Source organism: Aspergillus udagawae, assembly GCF_001078395.1.
Source record: "Aspergillus udagawae IFM 46973 DNA, scaffold_2, whole genome shotgun sequence".
In the NCBI taxonomy this organism is placed as follows: Eukaryota; Fungi; Ascomycota; class Eurotiomycetes; order Eurotiales; family Aspergillaceae; genus Aspergillus; species Aspergillus udagawae.
The window spans coordinates 4,389,240-4,416,062 of NW_025091265.1; the positions used below are offsets into that span (position 1 = coordinate 4,389,240).

General features: G+C 43.1%; 4 protein-coding genes and 1 non-coding gene across 5 annotated transcripts; 4 read left to right on the forward strand and 1 right to left on the reverse strand.

Annotated features, from left to right (window-relative positions):
* The first annotated feature begins 300 nt into the window (after nt 1–300).
* Aud_r0015 lies at nt 301–420 on the forward strand. The gene has a single exon (XR_006253265.1). It is a non-coding gene; the product is annotated as a 5S ribosomal RNA (ribosomal RNA).
* A 3,938-nt stretch (nt 421–4,358) lies between these two features.
* On the forward strand, nt 4,359–4,643 carry Aud_003853 (uncharacterized protein; the record flags this gene model as incomplete). Its single annotated transcript, XM_043288800.1, has 1 exon — nt 4,359–4,643. One exon carries the CDS (start codon nt 4,359–4,361, stop codon nt 4,641–4,643), a length of 285 nt encoding a protein of 94 aa, XP_043144735.1.
* Nucleotides 4,644–4,900: 257 nt separating this feature from the next.
* Aud_003854 (GMC family oxidoreductase) lies at nt 4,901–6,871 on the reverse strand (the record flags this gene model as incomplete). The annotated part of the gene is made up of 1 exon (XM_043288801.1): nt 4,901–6,871. One exon carries the CDS (start codon nt 6,869–6,871, stop codon nt 4,901–4,903), a length of 1,971 nt encoding a protein of 656 aa, XP_043144736.1.
* Nucleotides 6,872–8,119: 1,248 nt separating this feature from the next.
* Aud_003855 (uncharacterized protein) lies at nt 8,120–8,602 on the forward strand (the record flags this gene model as incomplete). The annotated part of the gene is made up of 1 exon (XM_043288802.1): nt 8,120–8,602. The coding sequence occupies one exon, from the start codon at nt 8,120–8,122 to the stop codon at nt 8,600–8,602; it is 483 nt and encodes a 160-aa protein (XP_043144737.1).
* A 6,372-nt stretch (nt 8,603–14,974) lies between these two features.
* Nucleotides 14,975–15,331, forward strand: Aud_003856 (uncharacterized protein; the record flags this gene model as incomplete). Its single annotated transcript, XM_043288803.1, has 1 exon — nt 14,975–15,331. One exon carries the CDS (start codon nt 14,975–14,977, stop codon nt 15,329–15,331), a length of 357 nt encoding a protein of 118 aa, XP_043144738.1.
* Nucleotides 15,332–26,823: the final 11,492 nt, after the last annotated feature.

Genomic DNA, 26,823 nt, shown 5'->3' on the forward strand with positions numbered 1-26,823 from the left:
GTGATGATATCCTTTATAACCTCTGAGTCAACCTTTTACATATTTTATTACTCTGCCAAGCCTGAAAATAGGAAATTTAGGGAGATACATAGTTAAATTTTAATAAGAACTGTTGCACCACCTGCAGTTAAAACCTAACTAAATTTAGGTCTAATACCACTATAAAGACCGCGCACAGCAACATCTAACCAGGGAAAAAAAGATATTATAGCTATGTATCTAACACAGTAATTACTATAAGCACGCTCTCACGGTCCCAGTTAGGATGTTTTGCATGGGTGCCGCGACCCTTATTCCAGCACATACGACCATAGGGTGTGGAAAACAGGGCTTCCCGTCCGCTCAGCCGTACTTAAACCACACGCCGGCCAGTTAGTAGTTGGGTGGGTGACCACCAGCGAATCCCAGCTGTTGTATGTTTTTGTTTCATAAATACCTATGATTAGGTAGGACATTTGCTCTTGCCGCTTTACTCTTCAGCCCCTTCAGGGCCCTTCACCTGAACGTATTGAACACCCCTGAAGCGCTGTCTCATGTTGTCCCCTACGGAGATCTGGTAGATATTAATTCGCTTGTGATTAATCGACTATGGGTGTTACGATCAAGAGCGAAGCGAACTTGCCGTATCATTCAACGAAGATTCTGAAGCTAAGGAGAGAAAAGGAAGGGAGATGGGCGAAGTGAGTGATCCCTCTCTTGCAAGGGCCGGCAGAACCGCCTTCCGCTTTCCTCCCAGTTCCACCGTCCGGTCCAATCGTCACAATGGTTATTGGGTACTTGCCTGGCATCAACCCAACTGGAGCGTGTGACCGACCTATCACGCTGTAACTATCTCTTGCTGGGTCCGTGTTCTTTCCCCGCAGATCTCTGAGAAGTTTGGTTCACAACTTTTCTATCTTGTCAGCCATGTGGTGCGCCACAGAATGGCAAGCTCTGTGGCTGAAGTTTCTATGAATCTCCGGATCCTAGAGGCCCTCTAATATCTCAATTGGACCCTCTCTAATTGACCACTTATTCTCCTCGTATTCTCCCTCGTCCTTTAAATTTATCCCGTTTCCATAGCACAACACTTTGCAATTCATCTCATCTCCATCCTATTCATCTGAATTCTTCCAACTTGAACTGAACGACACTCATCCATGTGTAACAACATCGACTTGGATACCCGTCTCTGCTTTGACGACCAGGGCTCAAGCCCTGGATCGATCCCAATCAGTGACTCCATCACATGAACATTGCCTTTATTCTCGTCTACGGAGAAAATTGCGCTTGACAGTCGATATCCTCGTCATCCACACCGAGAGGCTAGAAAAGAGGTGGATGTGCTTCCGATGTTCCCATCCCTCGCCTACATTAGAATCTGGATAAGAGTCGTGAAGTTCTGGTGTAGAGGAGAAACAGAAACATCTGCAGCATGTTACGTGCCGAAGGAATCCGAAGAGACTGTGCATTCTGACGAAGGAAGCAAAGCTGAGGAGAGAAGAAAGAAAAAGAGACTTTGAGGGAGATGAGACCTTTTGTGCGCTCTCTCTTTCATCCCAAATATGCCAAACGTTCCAAACACTCCTCCCACACGTGTTCCGTCTTCATTTATTTACTCCAGCATTGTCACACAGCAACCCCACCTCCGACGTTTTGTCCACTGATATTTTTTTATGTTTAAGGTATGACTGTTTTTTGGACAAAGTTTTGATACAATGAATAATCATTCAGCTGTAAGGGCTTTACATATTCTTGAGAATTATTCATATTCTTCCCAGCGCAAAAAGACAATTCACTTACTGTGAGAAGAGTCACTTAACATCATGTCATCACTACATATTGCGGTAACAATAACTACTATACATCATTCATAGTAGGTACTGATGTTACTTCTGCCGACGGTCCAGAAGCAGTGCCATCACCTCCTTGCTATTTCACGGATTTCCAGCGGCAGCCTTGACTACTTCTTTGGTGATGGTGATCTGGTCTCCTCGACAGTCCAGAAGCAATTCCATCATTTTTTTTATCACAATATGCAGCAGCAGCGCACACAATCTCCTCGGTAATAGAGATCTGGTCCCCTCGGCAGTCCGGAAGCAGTGCCATCATTTTTACATCACAATGAGCCGATTTTTGATAGGGTACGACCGTAGGCGCTAGGGTTGTCGGGGAACCATCCCTAGGCCTGTACAAACCCATCCCCTACTGGAAGGTCTGCAGAATATCCAATCTCAGCCCAAAGCTAATCCAAAGATAATGATCTCCTAAATGGCATACCACTCGTGTGATCTCCATAGGATGATCCTTCCCTCGCTGACTTGCCTTGATGTCTGATGCTACTTGATAGCGCGAATGTTCGGCATGGAAGTTGGGAGGCTTGCAAGGCAGGAGCGCCATCTTGAATGTGGGATATAGATGATAGCGATATCGGAGCGAAGGATCTTTTCTTAAAAGGCTCGCAGGAGCTGAAGAGTGACCGCTGTGATTGCGGGGATTTTTGCAGCAACTGAGGGAGGTGTTGGCCCTAAATGGTGTCCGGGTGCAATACTTATTTATACGCGTAGCGGAAGCACTGTGTCTCTCGGTTGGCCTTCACCAGCAGTTGCTTTCATTATGACGTGAACGTGCAATCGTTATGATCCGTTGCCAACGCAGGCCTGTCTTACCGTCTAGTTGAGGGTCATGGACGCTTTTAAAGTGAATCAAAGACCAGCTCAATGGCGGTTCATCCCGCTTAAGCGTATATTTGCAATCGGATCTGGGGCCTTCTGTTACGAAGTGAATGAATTGGCTTGGAGGAGCCGAATCAGGAGGGCGGTGAAGGAAGCGGAGAAGGATCCTGCCAGGTGTATTTAGGAGAGGTCTCTCACCATCTCTCAACTCTCTCCTTTCTCTCTTTCCTTAGCTTTTGTTGCCTCGTTCGCAAGACAGCAATTTATTGCTCTTGACTATCGTAACACCTTCGCGTACTGACGGAGTCGGTCGTAAAACCTCTTGGCCATAGTGATAGCTAAACAGCATCTGGCCACGAGTTTTGTGCAAGTACAGTACTCTTCTCGACCGCTCGAGCCGTCGAGTTTCAATTCTGGCTAGATCCCACCTGTGACTGAAAGGGGTCGTGGGCCCCAGCCAGTCATAAACCTTTACAGTTGGACTGTTTTTAGAGTTCTGGTGATGGAAGTTCGAGTATTTATTGGATAAAGAGATGCAGAGCCCTGCATATGGTATACCGCGAGGACTATATTCACATGGATGCTGCGCACAAGACTGCCAGTCGTCGTTGTCTTATCTCTCCGTCTTGGGATTATGAGGCACAACAGGCATAACAATGGTTTACTTTAGCCTCTGCTGTTCAAGCAATACACCCCCGCGCGTAATTTAAGCTTCACGCAGAGAAAAATTCAAGTTCTGACCAACGACCTTTCCGCCTTCTAGTTGCACTTGCTCGATAGGTTTGAAACACGAAAAAGACACGCAAAACACTAGAATTGTCTTTCGTTTTAGTCATATTCCTCCAAGCATGAGCCGTACCTCGCTGAAAAAATACATCACCCTTTTTCAGTAATTTCTTCTCGCCGGAATCAAGGACTAATTCTGTAGTACTACCAATTACGACACTATAGTCGAGGGTCGCTATTCGGTGCATCGGGACCCCGGAAACCGGGAGGAACCGCAATAATTGTGTGGGAGGAGCCGTTTAGCGGATTCAAAGGCGATAGATCCAAGAGCTAAGACTAATAGTGCTTAATGTCGAGATTGGCTTTGGGATCTAGGGTTGCAGAAGTTCGAGGGGAAAGCCCTTGCGTAGGAAATGTGTTGGTATCGGAGGCCAGAGCATAGTCTGAAGTTGTAGGCTTGCTGGGTGGAACTAGGAACTAAGTAAATGATACCCACTCCCCAGCCGCGTTACTAAAGATAGCTCGGCCGCTTGTAGAATCATGGGTTGTTATGATGCAACGAGGCGGCTCGGGTTGTCTTTGTCTGACTGACATATTGAGACCAATATCACGAGAGAACAGGGCGAATATCTATAGTGTCATTCGGCACTTGATACCTTAGCTGAGAAATATTGCAAATTTAACCCTAACAATATTCCCTACTTATATTATCCGCTACATGAGGCATATACTCAGATTTAGATCATCGTACGGAACCGGGGCCGCTGCCATGGTCTTCCTCTATATTGTTGTCTTCAGTTCCTCCTGGTTGATGATTCCTTTTATTTATCCGACCGAGATTTTCCCGACATGGCTACGCGCTAAGGGTAACGCTTTCGAAGTCGAGGGTTAGGCAATCGGCTACGGCGCTGGATCGCTGCTCGTCCCAGTCATGTTTGCCGGTATCCACGAGAGGGTTACTTCTAGCCTCCCTGCCTCATGTTTCCATTTCTGACTTCTTTTTCTCAGACCTTCTACGTCTTCGGTGCAGCTATGTTCGCCTATATCCCCATAATCTACTGTTTCTTCCCTGAGACTGCCGGCCGCACGCTCGAGCCAATTGACTTCCTGTTTGCTAGCAAGAGCCCCTTCGTGTGGGATAAGGAGAAGGAGTTTACCAAGCTCATGGCTCAGTTTAATGCTAAAATTCGAAAGATGGAGACTGAGAATGGTGGATATACGGGCGACGAGAAGAGATGCGAGGAGTTTGTAGAGAAGGTCTGATCATGGAGATGGCTGGTCGCAAGCCAAACTGTCCATGATTGTTGTACAATGGTCTTGCTGGTCAGCACCGCTTTTATCTACGAAGTGATATGACGTATCATGCTTTATGTACCAAGACGAGCTATATACTTGTGTATATGGAAATGTATATCATTCTTCTCTGAGACGAATTTGCGTTGGAATATGATAAGTCGCGCGTACTCTCCGATGCGATCTGCCAGGCTACGGTTGCCACCTGTGTCTGGCACTGAGGCGGTTCAGACATAGCGGGTCTCGCTAATGTCTTCAAGAATAACATCAGTCGCCTTCTCACTGATCATAAAGATGGGAAGGACAATAAAGAATCCAGGAATGCGCGGAAAGACAGATGCATCAACTATTCGCAGGTTTCTCACGCCGCGGACACGAAAGCGTGAATCAAGAACGGCGTTTTGGTCGTCATCTGGCCCTATAGGGCAGGTGCATGAAGCATGATGACCCCACGACTCATTCCTGATAAACTGCTTCACCTGCTCTACAGAAGAGACTTCATAGCCAGGTATCTGCTCAACAGGAGGCTTATTATCGAAAAGTGGGGCTTTATCCATAATGCGACGCGCGAAGCTGACACCTTCGGCAACGGCGTTAAGGTCCCGCTCGGATGCCTCTGTCGCGGCCGCACTCATGCCAAAGTAATTGAAATTGATATCAGGCATGTCTCGAGGATCGTTCGATTTGAGCCTAACAGTTCCCTCACGGTTACGTGTGTGAGCCTTAAGTACGGCCCACGTGAAATGTTTCTTGTCAAATGTGGCGCGTTCAGAATGCCCAGGATAGTAGCCGTTGAAGAGGGTAGGTCCGCCGAAGATAAAGAGATCAGGGTCCCCATCAGCATATCCAGACTTCTTCGTCATACCAATATTAAGTCCATTTGATAGATAGGGTCCACACTGGTGCGTCCACTCTTTAAAGGCTGGGTCCCCTGGCTTCCCGAATGTGCATTCTGCTATGGTTTGGAAGTCATCCTGTACTTTGCTGATGACGGGGACCTCGTAGCGATCCTGGAGATTGGTGCCAACGCCCTGCAAATCTTTAACAACAGGAATCCCAAAACTCTCTAACTCGTCTGTCGGGCCCACACCGCTCAGCTTGAGGAGCTGTGGTGTGTTAAAAGCTCCCGCCGCAAGGATGACCTCTCGAGAGACGAGGACGCGGTGCTTTGTGCCGGCGGCGGATAAACTTGACCGTGGATCAGCCTTGTACAGACTGCTGCCTTCGAGGAACTCGACACCAATTGCATTGGGTATGTCAGTATTCTCCTCGAAAAGCACACGTGTAGCGAGGCAGCTTGTCCTGATATGCAGCGGATACTGCTTAGCCGTATTTACGAGAAAGTCTCGAGGGCCGCTTCGCTTTGCCTGACTCTTGGACAGGGGTATATGATAGATGCCTTCAGTCACATCCCGATGAGGATCACTGGAATTCACGTCCCGCTGCAGGAGTCCAAAGAGTTGGGAAACTTTCTCGGGGATGAGTCCGAGAATAGTATTTCCCATAGCAGTAGCAGCAGAAGTGAGGATAGAAAGAAACTTAGAATCCCGCAGGGTCAACTCCAGATCAGCGCGGCTCGTATGCAGCCAACCGGTGAAGCCGTGACCAGAGCTACCACTTGGAAGATACTCGCAGTGTTCTAGGCGCCTGAAATACTGGCGCATATTCTTCGGGTCCCACGAAGTGTCGCCGGTGAGATTGGCGATGTTTGACCAATCACTCTCGTGCGGATAGATGGTAATCAGAGCATTGTGTGCCGAACAGCCACCTAGCGTTCCTGCACGCGGGTAGAGGATGCCTTTCGGCTTCGATCCGCTTGGTGGATTCGGTCCGACATAGAGTGTTCCCTCGGTTGTCTCCCAAGTCATTTTCGAGTCTTGCCGTGCAACGGTCTCATCCGCATAATGCTTGACGAAATAGTCCCAGCGCATCTTCTCGTCCTCTGTAGACAGGAAATGAAAGCCTGGAACCTGCTGGTGGATGTTGGATCCCTGATCATCCCCTGCTTCGAGCAGGAGAACTTTATGGCCGTTCCGGGCGAGATTCGCGGCCAAAGGTCCACCGCCGGCGCCTGAACCAACTACGACGTAGTCGTAGTTGTCAAGTGTGTCGACTACCTCCTCGGGAGGCGTGTCATTCTCCACACTTATGGCGCTTACAGCTGGTCCGGGCGCGCTGGCTGTGATATGTTCGCTCATGGCTACATGCACAAACTCAGAAGTTTCTTTTTGACGAACCGCACATCTTCAGGTTTAGTCTGCGATTGTGTTTTAAACCTTTGTCAGTGTAGAACAAGGCTGACCAAAAAAAAAAAAGGTCGAGAGCGTCATCCTCGCCAGACAACTAATACAAGATGAAGTAATTATGACCCTGCGGCTGAATTGAGCCATTAATGGACGAAATATTTTTCAGGCAACCCAGTATCACCGCAAACGGAAACGTTCCAGATTGCTATAGTAGACCGTCATGGTTCTGGTGCAAATCAGAGGAATATCAAGAATTTTTATTTTTATTTTAATTCTTTAGGACAGTAGATTGAGGCTTTGTATATAATTTTTTCCACATTTGATGGCTAATCAATCTAAAGATCAATGATTGTCAAAGAACTCCCAAAGCTTTAAAGGAAAACTCCATATACTATACCTCAGTGCTGTATCAACAATAGTAATCATTTTAGGATACTTATGATGCTCTGATGGTTGCTGGTGGAGGCTGTGTATCAATTTTACATACTATACAGAAGAATAAGGTGATCGCCTCTCCTAGCATCACTAAATGTTTGTCATGGAATAATTATATTACATTGTTCTCCGCCTCTCTTTATTATCAGCAGTAGCACTGACAATAGCATCAATTTATAGCTACATACACGCTGGCTCTAGGGCAGCCTTGATGTTTTTGAGTTGAAGACGACTGATATGTGCTGGTAACAATCCAAGGTTACAATGATCATACCGCTGGCGATTATTTAAATATCCTTGGAGTTCATAGTGGATGCTGCCAAAGGTATGTTGGAATCAACCTTCTTCGACAAATTAGCCTTTGTCCATTCGAACTCAATTAGTCCGAGAGAATGGTTCATCGCATTTGCCACCGCCAGCTAGTGCAACATAGAACTTTCTGCTTAGTTTATGACGTAGGACAAACTTTCTGGATCTAAGAAAATACCTCCAAGAGTATTCAGACCCTAATCTAGAGCGTCGGTGGCGCTGCTGCCTCGTGTATTATCTTCTTTGCATGACTTGACATGACATCAAGTATAGTGAATCCTGCACATATATTCAAGCCCCAACAGTATCCATTTCGACATCATCCCCTCCTCTCTCATATCGAATAACTACTCATACAGCCATTCAATATTGACCTAATCTGCCATACATCATCTGCACAGCAGCTATCAACTTTTCCACAACAGGCTCACAGCATATTAAGCAAATTTATACGCCATGATTCGTGCTCCTCGCATCTTGCCAACTGATCCAGCAATACTGCTGATGGAAGGTGGCCCTGCTACGATTCAGCCGCAGCATTCCCATCGCCCCGGTATGTACGATGATCCTGGTGCTATTACAGAAGGCACCTCGCAAATTGAAGCGATTGATCTGAATGTCCCACCGAGTGGCCCGGGTTGCGTGGATTGCGAAGCTACCAATAAATGGTGGTTTCATCTACGTCGTTGTGCCAAGTGTGGACATATTGGCTGCTGTGACTCGTCTCCATCACAGCATGCCTCCAAACATGTTATGTCGACGGGACATCCTGTCGTTCGCAGCTTTGAGCCTGGCGAGGATTGGTTCTTTGATTACCGCACGGAGGAAACATTTCTGGGGCCGCCCTTGCAGCCGCCATTACACCACCCAGTCGATCAGCCAGTACCCGGGCCCAAAGGAAGGGTGCCACGGGACTGGGAAGCACACTTGCATCTATGATGAACCCGTGGTTTTAAAAGTTGGTATTTAGAGGGCAAGTTTGTCCTTTGTCCCTCCTCTATTTGTGTTGCAGGACCTTATGATGCCCTATTCCTCCTCTTTAGCTGGATTATCAGCATCCATCTAGCAACTATAGAATGCATCATCTTGACTTTTTCTTTCCTTTCTAAGAAGATACGAGCCCGGTGGTTCACTACTAGTAGGATCTCTCCGTCCTATTAGCATCCTGAGTTTCGTCGGTTTTACCAGGAACCTCCCATGTATGCTACTTGATGCAGTCCCTTTTAATGCGGGTACGACGGTATGATGTACGCTGCCGTAATGCTAGGAACTGCTATATCACGGTTTTGGGACACCGTGGGAAACTTCAGATGTTGCAGCTTTCGACTGGAGGAGCATGTTTATCTTATTACATGACACGTGTCTAGATCCAGAGACGCAGAAATCCGAGGAACCTATTTCGACGAATATGGATATAGGGGGGATGACTTTCCGCTATCCTGTTCTTTGTGTTTGCGGCCCGACCCCTCACGAGATACTTGACATGGAATATGTGACCCTACTCTGTATCCTTGATGAAGCTTTCGTTTCCCTTGAAGTAGATGCATACAGAAAGCTAGACGAGCCAGTATATTGACAGCCGTACAAGATTTAAGGGCCGCATTCCAATTTCGAATGCGGCTCATCGACTCATAGTCCTTGGGTATTTGTGAAGACCTTGCTGCTTTACCCTTCCGACCTTTTGATGTCTAGTTAGTGGGTTGGTGGGAGTGAGACGTAGAGATGCTTTTTGTGAAGAAATGTAGTGGACTGTACCTTGATCGCCGCTGTCTCACGGCCATCGTGGAAAAGCTGATCTCACTGCGCCCATATTTGCTAGATCTAGTCTTCTTGTAAAGAGACGAGTTGGCCATTGAGACGCCGAAGCATCTGCCTCTTACCGTGGTGCGATGGCGCTACAGCCACTACATCCAGAAGTGTATCTATCCATAAGACCTTATTCCGCGAACGCTAAAACAACCTGTCTGTATCTTTGTCTCTCCTTATTACTGGATTGCGTGCATACACGAAAACAGATTCTCCTACATATACACACGAGCTTCTGTTCCTCAAACGAACCAAACAACCTTGTTTCCTTGTTCGATCTCTTAGTCGGCTAGTCAGTAGTTACTCATCAGTCACTTTGTATAGATTACTCACTCTCGTCCGTCACGGTGACATCCTTATTAGCATCGAATTCCACATCCTCTGATAGCTGCCAGGGCCTTTCACAATAGATCTCATAAGGTCCAATACAGAGAATTTTTCCAGTGAAATTTCTTTTAGTCTCTCCAGGGCAAAGTACAATTGAAGATTCATCCGTATCTTTTTCATCGCTGAGTGTCAACCTCACATCGGCTTCTTCCGATACGGTGATATTGTTATTGACAAATCTTGCCGTATGCGTGGTGGAATGAATATTCATGCTTGGTATAAGAATATAAGGGCTCGAAGGTTGTGGTGAATGCAGTGTCTCCCAATAAAATTCCATAGGTTCGGCTGGCTTTGTTATTAACCTCATCCGTCTTTATCTCCATAGGTTCCGTAAAAGCCATAAGTCAATAGTTAAGTCAGTCAGTCAGTTTGTTAATGGATCAATGACTAAGACCATTTAGACCTTCAGTTTACCATTGATCACTCTACCAAGGTCCGGGAACCCATGGAATGCTTTTCTTCTCATGACAGACACATTACTAAAAGGATTATAAGATCATCATGGTGTCATTCGAACCATTAATTCATGAACACATCCTGGTTGAAACATAGTATTGGGATTGCATGGAAGTCCGGGTGTCGGGTGTTCAGCCAAAGTCGTGAGACAGCCTTACCATACTGTGTCACTTGAACATGGGGTTGCAAAGAAAAGTCACACCTTGCAGATTCTCGAGGCCCTGTATCCTTGTACATGAATGACTCAGCCCTCATCTGAATTACTTGTCACCTGCTAGGCCGACCTGCCCCCAGGGTGGTGCGGCGGCTCGGGCGAACCAGCGGCCGCGGAGCGCATCACTGATAGACCGGTAAGCCCATGTGGCTCCACTTTGTGGTGCGAGGTCAAAGTGACGGTATAGCTTAGAGGCGAAATTTTCGGCTGGAATAGACTAGATAGCCGTTTGCATCACCTGTTAATGGACATGGGAATGGTACCTGTTACACTATCTCCCTATGAGGCTATACCCGGGTCTGTGCCTTGGCCGTGAAGGCTGGTCGGGATTCTGCCGAAGCGGTGGCCTTTCGGCGGTGAGTCCACAGGCCGCTCGGCAGTGCGGCTGAGAGGAAGCGCTATATCCACGCTGCACAACCTTCCCTATATTCCCCTCTGTCGACGATGAGTCGGTCAGAGACCGGTAGTCTTGCGGCAGGGATCTTACGGAGAAGCCAGCCTGAATGCACGACCTCGTAATACCCCTCTCTCAGCTGAATCGGACCGTCTTACGTGTCTAGCCGGCAGCCGGTCCACGAGGAAGAATGTATATTAAATAGCTCGAGAGTAAGAGCTCCTTCAGAAGATTCTCAAAAAGCAGTCTTTGACTCAATTGGACTTAGTGTTTTCTCCTACCTGATTGACAGGCCATCTACCCTACAAGTAGATACTATTACAGTACTGCAGTGTCTCCTTCCTCCCGCCGATCATCCGAGCTGATCCATACGTTGTGATAGACGTAGCGTGGTCGATCCCTCGGCACCTAGGGCTTAATGCGGGCGAAATACTGTAGTGTAAACATCCTCCACTAAGCTTGTTAAAGTTGTTGTTGCATTCGCAGTGATCAATTAGCGTTTCAAATCAAAGGAGACGGGGACTCAACGACGGCCATAACATATATCCTGCTGGAATCGGACCGGGTATCTAATAGTGAAGTGAATAACAGGGGAAAGAGAGCGTGTCATTAATCACTAATGCTTGTTGACCACTGCAGGTGCGATGACAACTTTGAGAAGATTGGTTGGAGATGTCTCCACACTTATGCTGTCTACCAAACAGTGGATCGCTCCACTGCTAGCTGAGGTCCAAAGACAGTTGAGTTGTGACTGAGCTACATTCTGTTACGGAATTGATTAATATAAAATAATTTCTTGTTTATGTGCTTTCTTTACTCAACCTATAGTATGTGCCGTAAAAATCTTGTGTATTGATTAATGCTCTTCTGAAGAACGGAGTGGCAGTGCGAGAATGTGATTTGACGCCACATAGCTGCTGCATACGTTGCGTTTTATGGAGAGCGGACCTGTGTGGCTGGCTGGGGACTTCAAATACGACTACTGCAAGCGAGAGCATTTTTAAGCGTAAAAGTCAAACTCCACCCAAGACATTTAATGGTGTAGTTCTTCCCCTATCAACAGATCTTCTGCAGAAATTACGAAACCTGGATGTTGAAGGGCTCAGTTTATCACCAAATCCAATACACCTGATCCTGAAGGTGCTCTCGCACCCGGCAAACCTTCTTTGAGAATTTGGAGAAAACCATCCTGATATCAATTTCATTCGCTTTCAATGGCAGGACTACTCAGGAGTGGCTCGGGCTTGAGTGCTCATCTTTGTGTCATTAGTCTAATTACCGCAGAAGAGCCTATCCACGTGGCAGGAATTGCAATCGACTGCACCATTACCAATGAAATCTTGGTCCAGAAACCACCCAGAGACGTGCTCTTCGCGATCCCAGATTGGCCAACCCTGAGGGTATTATCTCACCTGGGAACGGCATTTGTGATGTGTGCTTTGGATTATCAGATACAGGAGCTTCCACTCAAGAGTGATCTATGCCCATGGTGGACACTTACCAAAGTGCTTAAAAAAGCACGCCAGACTTAGGGACTGGACTTCCTCGTGGGATTCAAAGTAGAGTTCATGATTATGAAGTCGCAATCATATTACACGACTGCAATAACTCAATATAGCAATGGCGTGGGCTACTTTGCCATCTCTGGCTTCTGGGATCTATGCTATCAATATGTGGAAGAATGTGTACATAGACTCTGAGCTTAAGGAGCACAGATTCAAGCAATACATACAGAGGGCTTCTAAGGGCAGTATGAGATTGTCTTACGGCCTCTTCCACTAATGCAAGCAATTAATCAATTGGTACTTGTGCACGACTACTTCAAAGGCACGTTCTGCTGTTATGGATATATGCTTACTATGTCTCTAAAACCTATGGCTACAGAGTCCCAGGTAAATGGCCAGAATATGCACCTCTTACACCAACCTGTGAGTCCCTCTCTTGAAGACCCATTCTTAGTGGGAATTCTGAAGCAACTTCCCAGTCTATATGCTTTTTGTTTGCCATTAGATGCGTTATATGACCAGCTGGAGGTGCATATAGATGGAGAGACCATCTCATGGGGAACATATTTGTGGCTTGTCCCCATTCGAAAGGTTGAACCTAGCCACTGGGAAATCTGATGCATTGACGTCACTGCAAATATGTACTCTAACTAGACTAACTATAGGCAGGGTAGTCTAGTCCCTAGTGCGTGAACGACCTAATGTACGCTCCATTTACTTACCCGCCCATTGGTCGCATTTTGACGTTCCCGCGTGCTGCGGCTGTGTGCCCCTAAAACCCTGGCTTTCTTTCCCCCAGCAGCCGCCCCCCCAACCCTTCAGCCCTACTATCTATGATCCACAACACTTTCCTCTTTTTGGATTTACAGTTGGTGAGTTGCAGGCAGGTGTTAAGATGCTGCCGCCAACGGTCCGCTGGTAGATGGTAGATCTCTATTCAGATGGTACAACCTCTCTCCCATACCCCCCTTACATCCAGTTGACTATCAGAACAGACCTCAGTGAGGGTCTGAAGAACTCCCTGATAGAGGATTATGCCAATCAAAAGAACCAACAGACGGAGAAATATATCGTAAGATTCGGCAGTATGAGCTGAAGGACAACGAGGCTTTCTAACAATGTTGGTTCGTCCGATATCTGATTATCGCCGAGCAACCAAGATCGCCTGGACCGACCGGATAATAGAAGGGACCGTTGTTTCTGATGAGTATCTGATTGATTATTGCGAACCATGAACTTTGGCTTCATGGGATGAGAATCAGTATGTTTCCCAGTTTAATAGCGCTGGTTATATGAAAGTAAACTATGGAATCCCCCCCTCCCCCCCAAACCTCTTCCGGTGCTTATTCCAGTGCCGTACTGATCGCAACTTGGGAAGGCTGATGACAAGGTGATTTATGGGATGACCGAACTCAGCTGCTGGCTTGGATTTGATTCAGTAGAGACCAGGTTGTTAACTGGTGGCTCTCCTGACCATCAGATCGCACAGGCCACCTTTCTTCAAGCTAGGAAACTTGGTCGCTTCCGATATGACCCGCAGCGGTTTGACGCTGTGGTTCAGTGAGTTGTTGGGGCCATACTCTTGTAGTGATGTAGAGATTAGACGCTCATAGTGGGCTCTTAGGAATGTTTGGTGATTAGTTCCTGCTGGCACTGCATTAATCAGACCTATCCTAACATTCAGTCTCTTTATACCCTAACTACCTGGACAATATTCACATATGGTATCTCTCGCTATGCGACTGGAATAAGGAGGTTATTTATCACACTGTATCTTCTCAAGCTGGTAGGAATCACATGATGCTGGTTGTTGCCAAGCACTTCGCCTTGGCCCTGGAACCTGATCATGGAATGGCTGCTTCAGCAAGCTCATTTGAAGAGAATGTCCAGGTGCAAAGGGTATTGCTATGTAAAAGATCTAAAGGTGAGTGACTATAGGAGCACACAGGAATATCATATCTTAACTAATCAGCAGGTGAGAAAATTCACCCTGCCTTAGGTGGAATTAAGCCTGGGGATAAGGGTTTGACCATAATCAATCTAGCTGAAAATCAAACCATATCATCCAGGTCATCCTATATATCCCCACCAGCTTCCTCCCAATAAGCAACCATATTATCCCACATAAGGAGTTTCACAACCCGCTGTCTATCATCTAAACTCAAACCAGATTCCATCACACCCTCAAACATACGCTGCATCTTATATCTCGCAAAATAACACATCATCGCGACATCATCCATGTATAGATCTCGCCCATCCTCACGCACAGCCCACACATTCCCAATCTTAATATTCTAATATGGAGAAGCCCAGCCCCATGCCTTGCTGGAAGGATCCATCTCAACCATCATAAACATAATGTTTGGATTACTATCCGCCGTCATGACCTCCTCCCATCCAGCTGGGTAAGTGTGAAACTCGTCGTCTTGGTCCTTCCAGAATCGTATCGGCATCCCCAAACAGACTGATACAGGTGAGATAGATCCCTCGCCAAGTGCAATCCTGTTTGCGCGGGTGATAACGACGCCTATAAAGGACTCTGACCTATGGAGTTTCACCTCCCCATAGCAGCAGATCTTTACCCCGTGGACGGTGGTGTTGGCACGGTGGTGCAGGTCTGGGACGCTTTCCTGAATGTGGGTGTTTCGGTAGCTAACGAGGTAATCCATCAGATGGCGGAAGTCGGTGAGAGTGATATCATCGTAGTCTTCATGGTGGATTTCCTAGAGGGCGATCATCGGCCCGCGGTATTCATGTGCTGGGATGGATGTGCTGGAGGCTTGTATGGAGGCGGATATGCTGCGGTTTGTGAGCGATCCATCTCTGAGATAGGCATCACAGTGAAGAATGGAGATGCAGTGGCCTTGCTTATATGGAGCCCAGGCTGTGAACCCCGAGCCTAGGTTTTAGTTTCAAACAGGGTTGTGTTCGATACGCATTGTCCCTTTTAGCGGTTGGTCTGGGCCGAGGTATGGGTGGTGATCGGCTTTTGTCCATGGGCCAAGGTCATCATCATCATATTAGCGTCGACAGGGGATCCATACCAAGCGTGGCTGGTCTGTGTTAACTGGGAAGAAGATGGCCCGCTTATACTCTAGAGAGGGTTGAGAGGGTTCAGTAGCAAGTTATCTGCAGAGATGCTGATGGGAAGGGTAGTCACTGCGCTAGCAGTCTAGGGAGCAGTAGTATGTGCTTTGATAGTATTTACACAGACGTCCTGTGGTAGTATGGCACATGATGTAACAGTCTTCAGGCTCAAAATTGTCCACCAGGTGGTGCCTAGGTTTTGTTATTAGGGCGATTCCTTCACTTTTTGCCATGGCGTAGTCAGTTAGTTAGTTAATTATGCGTTATGGGCTAGAAGACATGGGAAGCCAGCCTTATTAAATCATTAGCTTGTTCTAATGAACGGCCTGTTTACTCTTAAATGACTGTACATCTTTCTCCCTCTTTTGCAATTCCTCTAGAGTCAAGTGTGAAAGGTCGGATACAACGCTAGACTACATAGTATTCACAGCCTGGCCTTTCTGCCTAGGGCGCACCAAATCATCAAGAAAACCCCTAATGCGGTCTACAAGACTGCTCTCTAAACACTAAACAGCGAGCTGGACCATATCTGCACTTAAGTTCAGCACGCCCCAGGCAGGATAATAAACACTATGTCGTCCACATATGGAAACTGGACTCAGCAAAGTATCCAGAATGGTCTCACAGAGTAAACAGTTTTTTTTACTGCACCTAAAGTAATCTAGTGTAGGTGGTGGTGCAAGTCTCTCTTCATAGTGCAGCACTAGCTGCATCTCAGCATGCAGAGAAAATGCCTCTGCACAGGTCTTTTTAAACTCCTTATTAAAGTGGTCAAGCCTCTGGATCACGCACTTAGGCAGTGATCCCAGACCTAGTTATTCCCACGCTGTGAATATTTCAATCACGTATCTAGGATCTAGGGTTATCTTTAATTTGGAAGAAATTAGCATGATTTTACAGTTTTGAAAATGCGGCTCCCGCATTACTATTAAGGCTAGTAATTGGCAGTCAGCTAGAGATCTTATGAGAAAGTTTAACTTACTCCAGAGCTTTGTAGCGGTCTGCGCTCTAAAGTTATCTAATAGGGTTTATTGTATCTCTGGTGTGTTAACATATTTATAGGCCTGCTGGACTATCAGGACTCTATATTTGGTGGCATCCTGATTAGGATAGGATCATAGTATAAGATCCCTAAACATTATCCAAGTATTCGCCTCTTCCTGCCCAGGGGAAGACTGAGGAAGACTGTTAGTGCTATTAAGGTGATGCTTAAGAACCTTATATAGATCTTCAATCCAATAATCAACCCAATAGCGCGCGAAGTTTATCACCTTCAGCTTAAATCCTTTTAGTGAAGTCGCAGTTACTCCCATGCTACCTAGCAGTCACATTCAGTCCTTAAATTCTTAAACCACCACCAAGACACCAGTCGCGTACATACCTTTATTACAGCCAGCTAGATACCCCTCCAACCTCATATAGTAACTGATGACCGCACTATCAACCCAATCCCCACATGAAAGAAATCCATCATTCCTTGCAACATCCACCTTAACTGCATCCTCTCCTTCCTGTATTGCTGTGGTAGTAACCCCATTCCACCCCTTACACAGTGACAGCAGCTGCGCAATGCAGTCAAGAAATTTCTCACAAATGGAAGCCTGAGGACTGGATAGAATCACTGCTCTTTCTATCTCATAGTCAGTCTCATTATTACTTACCTCATTTATATCATCATCACATTTGGTGTTGTTCTTAGTGTCCTGGGGCTGCTTGTTATGGCTTTAGGTATTTATAAGATAGGATAGGATGTGAGCCGCCCAGATAATGCATGCGATGTATTCATGGTGCGGGTGTCTTGCTGTTTTAAGGGAGGCGGACATCTTATAAAGTAGATAGGTAGGTGTTCTTATAGAGAGGCTAAGAATTTGAAATGACCCCACAGCATCTCTCCACATTTATTTAAGTTAGGCATGAACGGATCCCATGCCATTAGCTAAATCCAAAGGCCACTATTAGTTAACTAGGAAACATTGATTAGTAACCATACCTAATTTAGACTGGTGGCTAGCTTCCTGAAGCGGTTTCAGAGCTAAGGCTCCCAGCAGCGCCGTTCCAACTCACGCAAAAGATTTAACGCATGCAATTCGCCCAATCCACAATCTCGTCAGGGGAAGGAGACAGGAAGTACTCAGTACTATCATTAAGCAAGGGCCCATCATTGAATTAATTTACTCCACCTAATCAATCTATAAAGACCAACCAGCATCCTTTTATAGATTTCATATCCCCTGGCTGATTTCAACGACCCGGAAGTTATTCAACCATGGACTGCTATATGAAATAAGAAAAAATTATGTATATCTCTCTGCAGGTAAAAAAGCACATCTGCCGTCTCCTTAGTGTTTTGCTTGTGGACGGACTCAAAAATAGTGCTTATAGAAGGCTGTGTTCTATTAAGAAGGAGAAAGTTCGAATGGCATAAGGAGAATGCTTTTGATATCTCTCAGCCTAGTAATAGTGTTATGCGCGGAGTCCACGTTTCCTATACTAATTATGGGTGACCATAAGGTCTAGTGAGCAGAGAGTCCATGCCAATTCCCACCTACTCTGGAGTCTATGGGTCCCCTCCATCCTACCTTAGTGGAGTCTAGAGTTGCATTCAGTCCAAGTTCGGGCGAGTCCAACCCTAGTTAGAACCGAACCGCTGCGATTTCGAGTCCAAATTTTAGAAATTGGAACCAACCCTGACCCGTTCTAATTTAGTGCGAGTTTAACCGCAAAATCCGCTACTAGGCCTAGATAGGCAGTTACTAGCCTATCTAGGTGGGCGGTATGCCTAGGCAATACCAAAAATTTCAATGGTGTTTAGAATTCAATTTCTCCTATCTTAGGCCTATACTAAGGGCCTATTAAATATGCTTTTATAAAATTATAATTTTAATATAAAATATATGGTAATTATAGTCATTTTATAGAATATATCTAAAATATTAATTCAATACCTATAGGGTTGAATGGGTGGTGGTTAAAAATCATTCTTTAACTATAGTGATTATCAACAGTGATGTGTACTATGGTATGTTGAGTAAGTAATGTTAGTATGGTGGGTCACCGAACTGCGTAGAATTAGGATGAACTCTGTGTCCATATCATTTAAGGATATCTAGTAGACCATGACCATCAACATCAATTCTTTACTAAATATCTATATGGCAATATGACTCCTTCTACACCTACTTATTTTCAACTAACTAGAGATGAGCGCCTGCAAATCCTAACTCTGCGCTCACTAAATATGAAATATGAAGATATTGCAAAACACTTAGGTGTTTCTATACGTCAGGTCCAGCTAGCCTGCCAGGCTGGTCACCCTACCCCTTCTAAAAGGTCTGGTCGGCCGTTAGCAATGAAAAATGAGGAGATAGACTATCTTATAGGGTTTATCACCTCATCAAGGTATGCAAGATACCTTACTTATAGAGAATTAGCCTTACATCTTGACCTAGGCTATTCTCAATGGGCAATCCGATCAGCCTTACTTTCTAGAGGCTATCGAAGATATGTTACTCAAAGGAAACCACCACTATCTCCTGAGAATAAGCAGAAACGACTCCTCTGGGCACAAGAGCACCTTAACTGGTCTCCTAGTCAATGGGAAGCTATACTATGGACTGATGAAACCTAGGTAAATCCAGGTCACCATACACGTACGTGGGTTACTCGCCGTAAGGATGAGGTCTTCCATGAAGACTATATTGTTGAACGGCGCCCACGTAAGATAGGATGGATGTTTTAGGGCTCATTTCATAGAACTACAAAAGGCCCTATGGTATTCTGGGAGAAGGAATGGGGAACAATTAATGCTCAAAGCTATATTCAACATATAGTGCCTCTTATAACAGAGTATATCCATCATCATCCACATCTTCAACTAGTACAGGATGGTGCTCCAGGCCATGGTGCTCAATCTACTATCCAGGAGCTTGAGAGGAATGGAGTCTATATGATTAGATGGCCCCCCTTCTCACCTGATCTCAATCTCATTGAGATGGTATGGAATTGGATGAAGAACTATCTTCAGGCAAATTTCCCTGAACATATAACTCTATCTGAGCTTAAAATAGCCCTTAGAGAGGCCTGGGATGCTATTCCACCTGATTTTCTGCAAGATCTACTAAAATCTATGCCTGAAAGGTGCCGTGCAGTTATTGAGGCAGGTGGTGGTCATACTAAATTTTAAGATATCATTGTGCGTGTATGTATATTCGATAGGGCGTGTATATAGGCTGGAAACTCAACTTTACCTAATAAAGTAGTGATTTCCAGTGGAGCTTACTAACATTATTTACTCAATATACCAGAGTATATTGGGATATTCATATTCGCAGTGGACGTGGAGCCTTTGAAGTGTGTGAGGGTAGATGGTAGGCCAGCAGCCACCCTATATATATCCCACTAACTTTGAGGGGTTCCTGTAATGGAGTGGATGCAGATTGGGTTACATCGTTACCTTGCATTACATCTATGTATGATATCACCTACCTACATCTACGCATCATGGCCGAAGTGCCATCAAACCATTAGTAAATGTATATGGGAGTGTTTTCTCCTTATCTGTCCTGAGGAAGACAAGGATTAGTCTTGTATTAAGGGGATCAACTAAATATACTATTCCTTCCCTCCTCATAATTGTTACTAATCCTTACCTAGTTAACAGGTTATCTACCCTAGAGTTGCATAACCGAACCGCTAAAATCGAATCCGACCCTCACCGAACTCGCAGCGGTGAGGGTTCGGTTCCTAGCCTAGGGAATCGCACCGGTTTCGGTTTCCATAGGGTGAAACCGATTCGAGTTTGGTTAAAACCGTTGGTTATGGTTTTTGCGGTTTTATCGGATTAGGTGAAACCGCCCAATCTAATTGAAGATAATACAGAAGTATTACATATTAAAAAACAGGTCAAGGTTAAGTAATCTAACCATAGTTAGATTTTAGGAAGATTATATAATGAAGCAGAACTCCTCTATTATATTAAAATATAATCTACCTAGTAATCCCCATTTGTAAGCTGACGAAAATGCCCTGGTTTATAAGGTGCACATCAAGGTTAAGATCCCTGAGATGCTGATCAAGTGATAATAGTCTGTAATACAGGTAGGTAATTATCATCTCTGTCAGACCCCTCTTCCTTAGATACCTCTTGCTGCGATATATGCATATTAATATTATCTATATCATTATCTTCCTCAAAGCTACCCAGATCTTCTTCACCATCACTAATATACTGCTCAATATCCTGATCATCCTGATCATCCTTCTCTATATCAATATCTTTCTCCCCAACCTCATCAAGCAGGAACTGGAATTCCTGTTTAATATTAAATTAATCAGTGCACATCAAGAGCATAATAGCCTGTATTATATCAACAGCAAGGCAGCTGCATTAGTAGTGGCAGATATCCTAGGCTATACTGAATAGGTTCTCTGACCCAACACTAGTCACAGGGATAGCAAGGAAGTCTCAAGTAATTAAGGCAAGTGTTAAAAATCAAGATGCATTTATTTTCCACCAGTCAAGAATATTAAAGGACTTATCTTTTAGTAGGCAATCTAACCACAGTTAGATTAATACTAGGATAATAAGGGAAGGGAAGGGAGACTCACATTCTCTAAGATATTTAGAAAGTTCATCACTGCTAGGCTCTTCATCTGAAGGTGAAATCTAGCATCATTTTAACTTCTAAAGGGCGCGATTCAGGCTAATTAGTGGTGCTTGACTAGAAAACTAAGCTCTAGCCTGTGGATATTTCTTCTTGTAATGTGCAAAAATCTTTCTAAGCTTTATGCAATATTCACATGCCCAGTCATGGTCATCACCTACCCAAGAAGCATCTTTAAAGAATAAAAGCTTTCAACATGGATTAAGAATTATGCTAACAGCATATATAAGACTATGAAAGCTATAGGTCTTCTTGTAGTATTCCTAAAGCTTAATATATGCAGTATATAGGGCTTTATATAGTTATTACTTCCAGAGCCATCTCTTATGCTTAAGTCATGACATTGTATCTTCAAGATGATTAAAGAGACCTTCATAGATACTAAAGACTTTATATACTATGGCTCTAGTATGTTCTGAGAGTGCAGTTATATAGATATAAAAATTATAAAGAAGCTCAAGAAGGTACTTAATATATTACTATTCTTCAGGGCTAAGGCTAAAGGAAGAGATGTCCTTCTCTTACTAAGTACTAATAAATTAATATATTGGTTTGCGTAATTAATGGGCATACTTCAACATCAGATATGTTAAATTCCACTGTGTTTTATAATCCAGAAGTAGGAGTAATGAACCACTATTATTCACATCTTAGATTCTTTAAAAAAATTCTTTTTATTTTAGGCTTGCAAGGATGAAGTGCATAAGCTTTTAAATCTATATAGCAGTAAGTATTAATCTAATCATAGTTAGATTTAATATACCTTTTCCATTATCCTCAGGAGGCTAGTTTCCCTAATTATATAGTCCTTATCATCCCACTCTGCAGTAGGGTCATCATTGCTTGCCTAGATGCAAAGCTTGCGGAGGAAAGTAGTTACTACTAATTAAATTATATGGGCAAGACAAGGTAAATAGTGTTATAATTTAAGTAGTTAGCAAAACTCTGGATTAAAAGAGAAATTTAGCACCTTATTACTGTGCTCTAGTTACTCCTTCAGGTTCTCAGTCAGCTTAGTAAATATTATTCTATTATTGCTTGCATTATTAGTAGTGATCCCAAGAAGCTATTAACTTAACTTATACTTCTCTAGAACTTCCATCACTACTAAAGCAAGTTATTCCCCTGTATGTTCACCAAGGACTAGTGGGAAACCAAGAAGAACCTCATGATAATAGAAATCTGGAGAGATCCAGTAGCCAGTGATTACCATAAAAGGTTTCTAGTCTAGACTTGTCCAGTAATCCAGTGTAATTAACACCTTTATATCTGGTGGAAGAGAAGCAAGTAGTTCTTAATATATACTTATAGCAAGATCTATAAGATGTATCTTAACCTCATTGCGGTTTAGGATTCTAATGTCTAATGCTAGCCTAGTAATCATATTAAGCATTTACTTAAATTGCACATGCTCAACAGTTCAGAAGGGAAGGCAACATGCAATCAGAAACCACACAACCTGATCTTTAAATGCCTGCTCTGAATATCGCAAAGTAGGTGTATTAACCTAGGAATAAGAGGGGATAAGCTTAGCATAAATCTAACCATAGTTAGATTAGTAAAAACATACCATTGCCTGTGATAAGTAAGCAGTAATGGTCCATTTACTCATAGTAGATTAACCATCACCTTTGAATGAACACTTCTAACTTATTAGATGCGCTTTCATTGTTATAGTACCAGTATGATCTGAACCTAGATAATAAAGAAGTGTATAACAGTGTTTATAATGGACTTTAGGTTCACCTTGTAATTATATAGCTACTTCTTCAAAGTAAGTCCAGGCTATTAAACATTTCTCACCTCCCTATCTTATTCTTTTCTTCTTAATTATGTCCTCCTATATATTCCCCCATTTTGTTCCACTCCACTACTTAAGGAAGACATCTTTTGCATATACAAGTTCTTTAGTTATTTTATAATCCTTAAGGGAGGGAAATTTAATAATACAGTCTTATCTATTAATCCTTAAGAGTACCTAAAGGACACCTAGAATGGGTGCAGGACTAGATAGAGTAGGGTTAATACAGGCATCTGCTGAAGATGAGAAATTATCACTAAATGAAGACTGCTGGCGTAGTAATGCTGGAGGCAAGGGATAATGAGATAATGACCCTTTAGGTAGACTTATCTCAGATGTAAGGAACAACATATTTTAAAGTTAGGGACTTAAGGTAATAGAGAAGTTGGTAATATCGCAGTGTATAGATTAAAGATAACTAGAGACCTAGAGATAGCAAAGTTTGAATCTAACTATAGTTAGAATCAGAAACAACAAAGTTTGAATCTAACCATAGTTAGAATCAGAAACGACAAAGTTTAAATATAACCACAGTTATATTAGGGAATAATAATAACTAAGATAAAATAGCAAAAAGTATATCAAACACAGCTTATAAAATCATGCTCCACCATCTCTATCTCTATTAGTACTATTGCCCTCCTTATTCTTAGGATATTCTCCACCCCCTTTAATATTATTCTCTAGTTATTCCTCCATACTAAGGAGGAAGTCATTGCTGCATCTATACTCCTTATTAAGCACCTTAATATTATTAATTATAGCCCATACCTATTCACTATTATTACTAGCAAGCGCAATCTACCCATCTTCCCAAAGTTTTTTTAACTATCTAGTATAGGCACGCCTCACAGTATCACCCAGATAATTAAGAGTAATAGACAGGCACTGAACTATACTCTCTACTAGCTCTTCTTCAGGCCCACCCTAATTATTAACTATATAAACTAATTAGCCTTCTCATTAATCTAACCATAGTTAGATTATAGAACCTACCTTAGGGTCATTTCCTCTTTCTCCTAGACAGCTTTTTAAGTGTATTCTTTGCTATCATCTTCACTAAGTCTCTAATGCTAGCATAGACCTTATCCTCATTGTTTATAAGCACGTCTGGGTGCTGCTTTAAAAATCCTAACTTCCACTGAGGGTTTTGGCTAGCTTATAGTGTAGTCTTATGTTAATTAAGTATTAGGGTAGCAAGGTCCTCTAGTAAATTGTCTATGTCTGTATTGTACCTAAAATACTTAAGCATAAATGCGCATTCTTATAGCACAGTAATAGCAGTTTTGTATTCCTCCTATTATGGATAAGTATCTCACCATAGTTAGATTAGTGTGGGCTCTTGACTTACCACACTCCCAATGACCTTAGGAGCCTTTTTACTTTTTAGAATTATGTTTACTTTCCACCCCCATAACAGTGTGTCAAGCATGAGCTTTTTAAGCTTGCAATACTGCCACAGGGAGCCTATAATTATGGACTTAAGTAAAAGAGAGGACTTATTCATTGCTATATTTAAGGAAGGGACTTTTTAAAGGAGCCTATTTTATGCAAAATTATATATGCTAGTAACATCCCCCTAGAGGGAATAAGGCATCTAAATCTTGCCCTAGAGTATAGTTAGTAATCTCACCATGGTTAGAATAGATAAGAATGCCATACCAGTTCTACTAAATTATTAAACCTTTCCATGGCCCCAGCAAGATAGGGGCCAGCTATCTTGATTACTAATTTCACAAGTCTTACCCAATATAGAGCCTTGAAAAGGTCCAAGTACTAATAATACTCAGGGCTGTCTAGGTTGCCAGATTAGAGTTCTCTAGGTATAAATATGACCTAAGTTCATTAGTCTTAATCTAACCATGGTTAGATTAAACTTACCTACTTTTTCATAGTGGAATCCTGCCAGAGAATCTCCTCTTCCACTTCAGACTATATGCTGAGGATGAAGTCTTTGGTAATAGTAGCATGATTAGCATCTGGAGGGAATGGCTGGTTGACTCCATCCTATAATGTTGAATCCTTTAATAGGATAGTCTCAACAACTATATCCCATATAAATGCCTTCAGATCATTACTTATAGTGCTTAGGTAGACCCATTCAGGATCCACCCAGACCATTATGTGCCGAAGAAGGAATTTAATAGTGTTTAAAATATTATCATTTATTTTTTTCTAATCCATCCTAGATATATATTAGCATGGATCTAACCATGGTTAGATTTAATCTATATACCATGTGGGGCAGGTAAGGTTGCAATATTATTATAGGCTTTTAAAGATGCTGATATATTACTGATTATTCAGTACCAGCATAAATCCAGGCCGCTAGTTAGTAAAGGTATACTAGTTAATAAGATATAGGGTGCCCAGCCTAGGTAGCTCCTTAGAACTATAGTATTTTGATAGGAGGCCCTATAGTATCTTCTTCTTCTGTTTACCATCCCAATAATCTTCCCACTTTGGGAAGAATAGTAAGCATAATTAGGCATTAGGTCAGTCATTATCTAGTTCCAAAATGCATCTCTAATTAGCTAGGGAAATAGAGTACACATAGTCTCTAAAGATAGTATCTCCAAAGGTAAAAAACTTGGAAATTTCCTTAAACTAGATCTAACCATGGTTAGATTAGCAACTATGCCCTATAAACACTAATAACAGATGCATACTTATAAAGTCTAGTTTTAACTAAACAATTGATTCCATGAGGTTCTAAGAGTAGTTTTGCTCACCATACCTTATAAGGTAATATTTCTTTATAACTCTTCAGAACTCCTCATATCTCAAGATTGTTAGGATCCTTAATGCATACTAAAGGTTGATTCTAAAGACATTATTAATCTAATGCTTTACTACTATTAATAAAACTAGGGTTTACTCCCTCTCTGTTACTAAGAGGGCCTCTAACCTACTAATAAATTAGATAGCATTAAATCCTTCACTATTCGCTTTTTGGACGGCCTGACAGTTGGCCATTAATGCAGCCATTATATCATTTAGGATTAAATCCTCCGCATAGACATCCACTGACCAATAATATTGCTATTCTTATTAGTAAATATACCTATAATCTAACTATAGGGAGAATTTACCTCCTTTATTAGAGCTATGATTAGATTCCCATTAGTATTGATAGTAGCCTTTACAGCTAGATCACATTATTCCTTGAGCAGACTGCAGAGTGTAATAACCCAGTGCTGCCTATTATATACCACTAGTGGGGCCACAGAATTAGGTAGCAAGGGAATAAATACCAACTAATTCTAAGGAGTATTAGTAACTAAATCTAACCATGGTTAAATTTATCCATACCTATAAAGTGGTCCATTTAAGGACCTCAGTATAAAGGTCTTTGGGATCCTTTGTAGAAATTTTAGCCATATACTTAATAATCACCTTAAATTCAGTAGAGTGCACCATTACACAGAGTCTATCTTTAATAGTAAATCTGCAAATGCCTAGTTTAAATAATGTTTTTAATTTTTTAATCAGAGAGGGATTAATAGCTCTATTTTATGAGTTCTTCCATTCTAAAGTTAGGTCATAAACATTAATTGCGAAGGAGCTAAGGTATGCTCCCTCTAGGGATTAGTTCACAGGGTCATCTGTTATTATCTTAGTGATGATAGGTTCTTCTGCTGTAGCTTTGGTTGATTTAGACCTTTTCTTAGTAGTGGCAGGCCCAGGCCCCCCTCTAGATTGGCTAGCCATTGATCTAACCATGGTTAGAATTTCACTTTAGAATGATGAATAATGTGGGGGAATGCCTCTAGGTAAATCTAACTATAGTTAGATTTACCCTCAGTAGATAGGACCAAGAGAATTTTAGTATAAAAATAAAGCA